General features: G+C 49.9%; 1 protein-coding gene across 1 annotated transcript; it reads left to right on the top strand.

The window, feature by feature from the left end:
• Positions 1-396: 396 nt before the first annotated feature.
• On the top strand, positions 397-5,105 carry LOC149366810 (uncharacterized). The gene is made up of 3 exons (XM_089552461.1): positions 397-613; positions 2,685-2,922; positions 3,773-5,105. Exons 1-3 carry the CDS (start codon positions 528-530, stop codon positions 4,520-4,522), a joined length of 1,074 nt encoding a protein of 357 aa, XP_089408587.1. The 5' UTR covers positions 397-527; the 3' UTR covers positions 4,523-5,105.
• Positions 5,106-7,569: the final 2,464 nt, after the last annotated feature.

The following is a 7,569-nucleotide window of genomic DNA, read 5'->3' as shown; positions in this document are numbered from 1 at the left end:
TGCGGATTGCAGCGCCGGCTTGTCCAGGACCAAAAGTTGCCTTGAGGTCGACCGTTTTTTGCGGTTTGGGCACCATGACGATGTCCTCTTTGTAGATGCGCAGCGTGTTCTGCGGCCGCCACCGGAGTTGCTTGGAGCGCTTCGAGGCTGCGTTCAGCGCACTCCCGCCCTGCGTATGCGCAGAGATCGCCGGCGCCTGTTGCTGGGCGGCACCAGCACCAGCGTCCCTCGATGCCGCCGCCGCGTTCTTCTTTCCGCGCCAGATGCGCACCATATCCTGGAGGTATTTGCGCCGAACGGGTGGCAGCGTTCCGTAGACTGCCTGACAGCGCAACAACACGCTGTCGAGTTCCACTGATACAGGCGGATCTTTGTGCGAGAAACGCTTTGGCCTCTACGCCCTTTAGACAAACTGCCCCCTGAATTTTTCTCTGACGGCAGCCGCTCTAAGTGGAAGAAAAGCGCCGCGTGCACGTTCGAAGGAAGAAGTTACTGAGTACAAGAAGAAGAAGGAAGAAGTGCCGGCCATGGAGATCGAGGATCTGCCGGAGAGCCTTCTCTTGGAGGTGTTCGGGCACCTGACGTCGTTCGACGATGTATGCGCCTGCGCGGGGTAAGTCGGCCATCACTGCTACGCAGTGCATCACCTTCCAGTCGTTGCTTCGGAGCTTGGACGAAGCATGTTAGCCGAAAGATGCAGGCGTGGCAGTACATCGCTGAGTGCGTATTTCCCTCTCCACTTTATTAAATGTGGCATCAAGCGCTATTCAACGCTTCTTTCTAGTTTATAACTATAGTGCACTTAGTGTGATTCTGAAGACATCAAACTACGCAGGAGAGAATAGACAGAAAATATGCAGACAGGACGAGCGTAGACTAACAACTGATTTATTGAACGAAACGACATTCCTTCAAGAGCTACGCATGGGCAACCAAACTTAACGCCAAAAGGAAAAGTACCCAACTTATCAACCCAAAAGGTAAAGTTCTTTCTGATACAGGTGATTTTATGCCTCACTAACGCATTTTTCCGCACCGTATCTAGCAATTTGCCAGGCTTCGAAAATCTGGCGTACCTTCCTGTCCTTCGCGCAGCCTGTAATCTTAGTTTGCTTGAAAAGCGGCGTATAAAATACTTTTTTCTTCTTGTCATTGATTTGAAACCGAGATTCTGGAAGCGTGGCAAATTGCTAGATATGGTAGGGAAAATATGTTAGCGAGGTATCAATTTACCTGTATCAGAAAGAACTTGACTTTTTGGGTTGATATGATAGAGCACTTTTGCTTTTGGCGTTAAGTTTGGTTGCGCGTGCGTTGCTCTTGAAGGAAGGTCGTTTCGTTCAATAAATCATTTGTTAGTCTACGCTCATCCTTTCTGCATCTTTTCTGCGTCCTGTCTACTGCGTAGTTTTATGTCTACAGAATGCCTTACCAACTAGCCTCTCATCACACACTTCTATAATTAGTGTGAGCTAATAACAGTTAGGAGCCTGTTTTATCTTGGATTACCCATTAAGCTTCAGCACATGAAATAAACCAGCGCCCTGCGTAGATATGATGCGTCCCACCGTCTTTGTAGCATCTCAGCACTTTAGCACTGAGGAAAGTGCGAAGATTCCTAAACAAATGAGATCACATAGATCTAAAGATCTGCTGCAGGCCCAGTTGCCGGCTTATCGTCTCCTCGCGGTTATTGCCGAAAAGCCAGGAGCAGACGCGTGTTCGGAATAGTGGGAGATAAGGGTTGCGTCAGATTTTGAAACAAAGGTGCGGCACAGCAGCTCACGGCCCAATTTCCATCTGTATAAAATTCCACATTCCTGAGTCTCATACTCGTTTGAAGCTTGCGTGTGCGTAAATGGGACATACCTCTGCACCTCTGTGGTATATACACGCTAGGGTCGCCTTGCAGTCAGGAGGAAGCTGGTCTTCCTGAGGGAACTGACATGCACCAATCTAATCTGCAAAAAGGTGCATAAGGCGGGCAACTACCGATCAGTCAGGATTTTCTAAATAGCTGATCTGCTAAAGGTGCAGAATATAAGTAATTAGCGATCAGTCAGGAGTTTCAGTTTGGACGGGCACAGCCGTTAGCCAGTCACTAGTCGCGTCTGGGATCTCAGTGGAGGACGTGAAATGATGTCCAAGATGTCATTTTTCGTATTGGTGCCAGTCCGGGGCCTCTCATCCGCACGTACTATGTATTCCGCTGTAGAGTGGCAGAAATCCGAATAATCACCATAGCGAAGACCATGGCGTGGTAGTAGCGACAAATGGTTCTCTCCATATGTCGACGGTGGTGTAAGGTTGGTGTAGCAGGAATCATACTCAGGCAATGTATTCCGCAAACGTTCAGTACGTGGGAAATTCCGCTAGTAATGAGACCATCAGTAAGCGGCAAGAGAACATTATGCCTCCATTCCCACGTCTTTATTTGTACCCTCTCCAGTTCAGAGCGGTGAGGAAAATCACCGTGCCGGAATCCTTCATGTACACCTTGTCTGAATGCTATAGATGTGAGATCAGTTTTAGCTTAGATTCTGGCTCTGCGGCGGTGAATTAATGGCTTTTGAACATCGGAATTAAGGAGGTTTGTCTCTGCTAGAGCTCACGTATACGTTACCGCTTATAGATGTGTCAAATAAAACAATGCGACCACACTAGCGCACGCCTCTTGATTCCAGGGTATGTGGCCGATGGTGGCGTGTGGCACGCGACTTCTCGCTCCGGCGTGTGCTACGCGTGACGTCGTTTCCGCTCAAGGCCAGACAGGTGCACAGCCTTCTCGAGACCCACGTCGACGCCAACATCGTGGAACTGCACATAACCCGTTCCTTCGACATATCCACTGCCGAGGATGAGGAGAGAGACTTTCCGCGAGCGTTCTTCGCCTACCTGGCCGATCACTGCCCCTCACTCAGGGTGAGCGTTTCATGATTGCTACGCTTAACGAAGGGCCCCTCGTTCAAACCCGAGCCCAAAGTCTTATACGAGCGCTATGGGACCGGAGTAGTCGATGTGGAAGAAACACGTACATTCTGCAATAAAAGTAGCGCTTCTTTAACGCCAGCAATTGTTGTGATCTTCAGTTAGCAGGACGTCAAAGTTTTAAATGAAGAAAAACGAATGCTCAGTCGTTTTTATCCGGATGCCTTCCCTCATCGATAACACCAAATTACAAAACATGGATGAGCTGCTCTAGGATCTGGGCCCACTCTGGACGATGAAGTAGATGAAGTTACGGACACCAAGCATGAAAGCGGCAGTTAGGCCTGGGATCCGAAAGTCCATTTAAATTAGATTTCAGCTATTTAAGCGCACTTGGTGACTGAACGGGGTTTGATGTTTAGAAAATTAAATACTGGACGTGAACGTGAAATTCTGGACGTGAATGCGGGAAAGGCTGTGCGGTAGCCGAATCGTTTTAGGCATAGAAAAACGATGCTGCTTTGTTACCACTGTTGGTGCTTTAACACCTGCTTGGTGACGAGGTTCTTTCATGCTGGAGACCGTTGGCATCGCAACAATATGACGCTCCAGTTGTCTTCCTGCCAGCCAATATGGGAGGAATTGACGCTGACGTCTGGATTGAATGGATAATGCGATATAAGAAAGTTTCCCATCTCTAGCCATCCCATACAGCGCTGTTGTTGTTTCCCAACACACTGAAACGTCAACTTCTTGATAAACGCGCCACGGATAAATACGGGGAATTCCCACTACAAGTGGTAGCGTACTAAAAGGTTCTACAAGTGTCCTCACTTGTTCGCAGGTCTTGCACATCACTCACGCCTTCCTCGCCCGTCACCTTCGAGAGCACAACGTCACAGTGTGCGACCTGCCACCGACGCTCACTCATCTCTCACTGCGCCAGTCGTGGTTCAGTCCGGAGCAGTTCTTCACCGTCGAAGACGGCCGGCCATACCCACGCGACCTCCGGCTGCTGGACCTCGCCGAATGCGAATTCGCGCCTGCCATCGGGCTAGCCAAGCTGGAGCTGTTCTCGTCGCTTCGCGCCCTTAGCTTCGAAGCATGCTACCTGTTCAACGACCAACGCCTGACCGACGTACAGCCCGTGATCGCCAACCTCGTTGTCTTCGATATTGAGAGCACGCACGTGAGGGACACGGGTGCCGAGATGGTGCTCTTGCACGGTCAGAGCCTGCGTGTTTTGTTCTTGGGACACACGGCATTCACCGGCAAAGCATTCAAATCAATCTACATGGGAACAAATGGAAGCCTAAGGCTGGGTCTAACACATCTATGCCTGAGGAACACGTATCTGGGCAAGAAGCCCCTTTACAAACTTATAAGCATGGCTCCCCGCTTGCAGTGGCTCGCTGTGAGCAGCCCCCAAATGACGGAGCGCGTCGCGGTGCGCGTGCGTAACGCCTTGCCCAGTTCTTGCCGCTACTTGGAGGTCTTACCAAGCTCCGACCGAACGAGGCGCCTCTGCCAGCACTTCACCTGTGACTTCATTAAGAACTTGAAGCTAGGTGCCCCGCCAGGTGAAAACTGCTGAAGCGTCCGTTTTTCTTCTGTGGTTTATATGACCTGATTTTTAAGCGACGGCATTGTTTCATGTCGTTGAGCTTGGCACGGCGCCTCTTTGTATTCTTGGACGCGTCCTCCGGACCAACCTCTTGTCGCAACGTTGGTGAAGCTCCCTGAGGCACCTCTTCTCTTGTTCACTTTTATGACCGAAGACAGTCAATGAAGATATGCTTCGCCGTTTTTCTCCCCTGCTTGCTCTAAGTGCAAATATTGTTTGATCTATCAACAATTTTGGAGATACCCGTTTGTCTCCAAGATTGCACTGAAGTCTTGTTAGTTGTGTATTCTCCATGACGCTGGCAGCGCGGCCGGCGACGATGTTTGTCTTGATGAGTCCATGGAGCGTAGTGAGGTCTCCCAGTCGTCCCATGTTTGGAGTGGTCCCTGCCCGTCGGGTGGAGGTGAAGCCGGACAGGCAAGGAGGATATTGGGTCAGGTTTTCCTTTTGTGCATTGGACAGAGGGTAGAAAGGTGGGATGATTTGGTAGTGGGAGAGTAGAGAGGGGGTAGGGATGGTCCGCGATTGAAGACGGGGCCTTAGGTGTTACTCCCCGGTAGTGAGGGAGGAGTCGGGGAGGGGGGGGGATAATTGCTTTCCGGCATGAGCATTCGCAATGAGTTCAGCTCAGGTGGACGCGCGCTCCTTTGAGAAACCCCCCATGAGGTCCGCCTGTGCCCGCTTTCTAGACCATCGGGCTAAAGATTCGGCGGCCTCAATGCCTGGGTTTCCAGAGTGCGCGGGCACCCAGATGAGCTCAGTGCTGCCGGAGGAGGGTGGTTCTGGGTCAGTATTTGGTAGGTAGCAGGGTAGACTTTGCCCCTAGCATGTGCTGTGCGATGTCAGTGCACGTTAAAGAACCCCAGGTGGTCGAAATTTCCGGAGCCCTTCACTACGGCGTCTCTCATAGCCTCAGTCGCTTTGGGACGTTAAACCCCACAAACCAAACCAAACCAAACCAAACCATAATTTAGCATTACAATTTTCGGTGGACTGAGTATAAAGGTTGCAGAGGAGCTGCCAAGCGCAAGTGCTATAGCTATTTATTCTGTTTACTCTGGGTTAGTTCACTGGTGTAATTCGGTTGTAATTGGAGCGATACGCGGAGTATACGCAACCGCTGTGGCTCCGTGCTGGTCACATGCAGCATCTACCCATACGGTGTTCTGTTCATCGCCGTATCGTTTTGAAGGACGACGTCGTAAGGAGGTCAATGATCTCTATGCCGATCTTCTGGAATGATGTTGTTGGTTATGGGATTAACATGAGAGCTCCTGCTGTCTTAGTAGGTGCTATTCTTAGTCGCTCAAAAACTTCAACACGCATTCTACTTAATGTGCGGCATCGGTTGATAGTGGTGTCAGATAGCACATTAGTTGGAGTTACTACTCGCCGATAAACAAGTATTGCCTAGCGGTGGGGTCGTCGTTGGACGCCTGCGTATTTTCTGGGCAAAGACAGTTGGGAACGACGAGAAGGTACGTGGTCTTTGTGGGGCAATAGTTCTTAACGAGAATCCTCTTCCTCTTTTTCCTCTTTTACTCACACCTTACGGCGCTGTTCTAGTGTACACTTGAGATGTTGAGACAGATACTGCGCTATCTTCTTTTCCTCAATAACTATTTATTATTATTATTACTCTTAGCGAGAACATCTTTGTTTACGAACTATACGTATTGGCGCCGGCACACATCGGGCGGAGGGGCTGTTTTGCCTTCTTTGTAGTGAATGATGATGATGATGAAAACGTTTATTTAAGCCACAGTGCCTTAGTTGAAGGGAAGGCTGATCGGGTCCCTAGTCCGGGACGCCGTTGGTGAAAGCCGCTGGCCGTGCTCTGGCGTGAAGGCTCGTTGTTCCTCGAGGTCCGAGCTGGACAGGGCCGCCTCCCAGCCCTCCCGTGTTGGCTGATTTATGATGTCAATGCTGTCATTTTTCTGACAAGGCCATACCATGTGGTACAAGTTTGCCTTCTGGCCAGAAAATTTGCACTGTGCCGAAAAGGACTCGTGCTCAATGGCGTTAAGCGTATCTGGGTTATTGAAAGACATAGTTTGTAGCCTGTGAAGGTGACATTACTCTGATTTAGTGAGGCCCTTAGCGGGCCTCTGGAGTGTGTGCCTTTCAAAGCGCAAATGTTGGAATATTTCTGAATATGTCGTTAGCGGAGAGGGGGAGCCAGAATCAGGAAGGGAGGACGTAGAAGGATGCCCGGGAAGAAAAGCTCGGGCCGAAGCGTGTGCGCGCTCGTTTCCTTCAACTCCCTGGTGACCTGGTACCCATATTAATTCCTTCCGTTCAGCTGAAGTCCTACGACAATATTCAGCTGAGGGTCGTAATGCTGCGATGGCTCGAAATCGGTTGCGCTTCATGGTCCCATGAAGGCGTATTCATCTTCATCTTTTTATGGTGCGTCGGCGAGGTCTCATGACAGGCTGCATCGATAAACTCGGCCTCATTGATAAAATTCGTAAATTGTTTTTTTTTTGAGGGAACGAAATGGCGTAGTATCTCTCGCACAGATCTCGTGGACACCTGAACCGCGCCGTAAGAGAAGTGAGGTAGGTGGAAGTGAAAGAAGAAAGAGCGGAGGTGTCGTAGTGGAGGTCACTGGAATAATTTCGACCACATGGGGATCTTTAACGTGCACTGACATCGCAGAGCACAGCGGCGCGTTTTAAGGCGGAAGCCTTTTATGCCTCGCCGTTCTAAGCAGCAGTTGTAGACTGAAATTTCACGTTTTTCAATTGGTCGAAATGGTCATGACGTCACAGTGCGCGAATTTCAAACGGGGCCAATTGTACTTTGGCTAGTAAAGATGCAACCAATTAAAGGGATGGTTTATTGATGCTCTAAGGAAGTGGGACTCAGTTTAGTTAATTAACCAGTTAGGATAAATAACCATTCCAGTCAGACCAGATAAATTAATAGAACCGAGTAGAAAATTTTTCGTGTTGGGGAATCGAACCAAGGTCTCCGGAGCGCGAGACGAACACGGTCACCGCTCCCTAGACAGC

This window comes from Amblyomma mixtum, chromosome 1, assembly GCF_055824585.1.
Source record: "Amblyomma mixtum isolate Tamu chromosome 1, ASM5582458v1, whole genome shotgun sequence".
Taxonomy (NCBI): Eukaryota; Metazoa; Arthropoda; class Arachnida; order Ixodida; family Ixodidae; genus Amblyomma; species Amblyomma mixtum.
The sequence above is the reverse complement of the archived record's forward strand: the minus strand, read 5'-3'. Positions and strand labels throughout refer to the sequence as shown.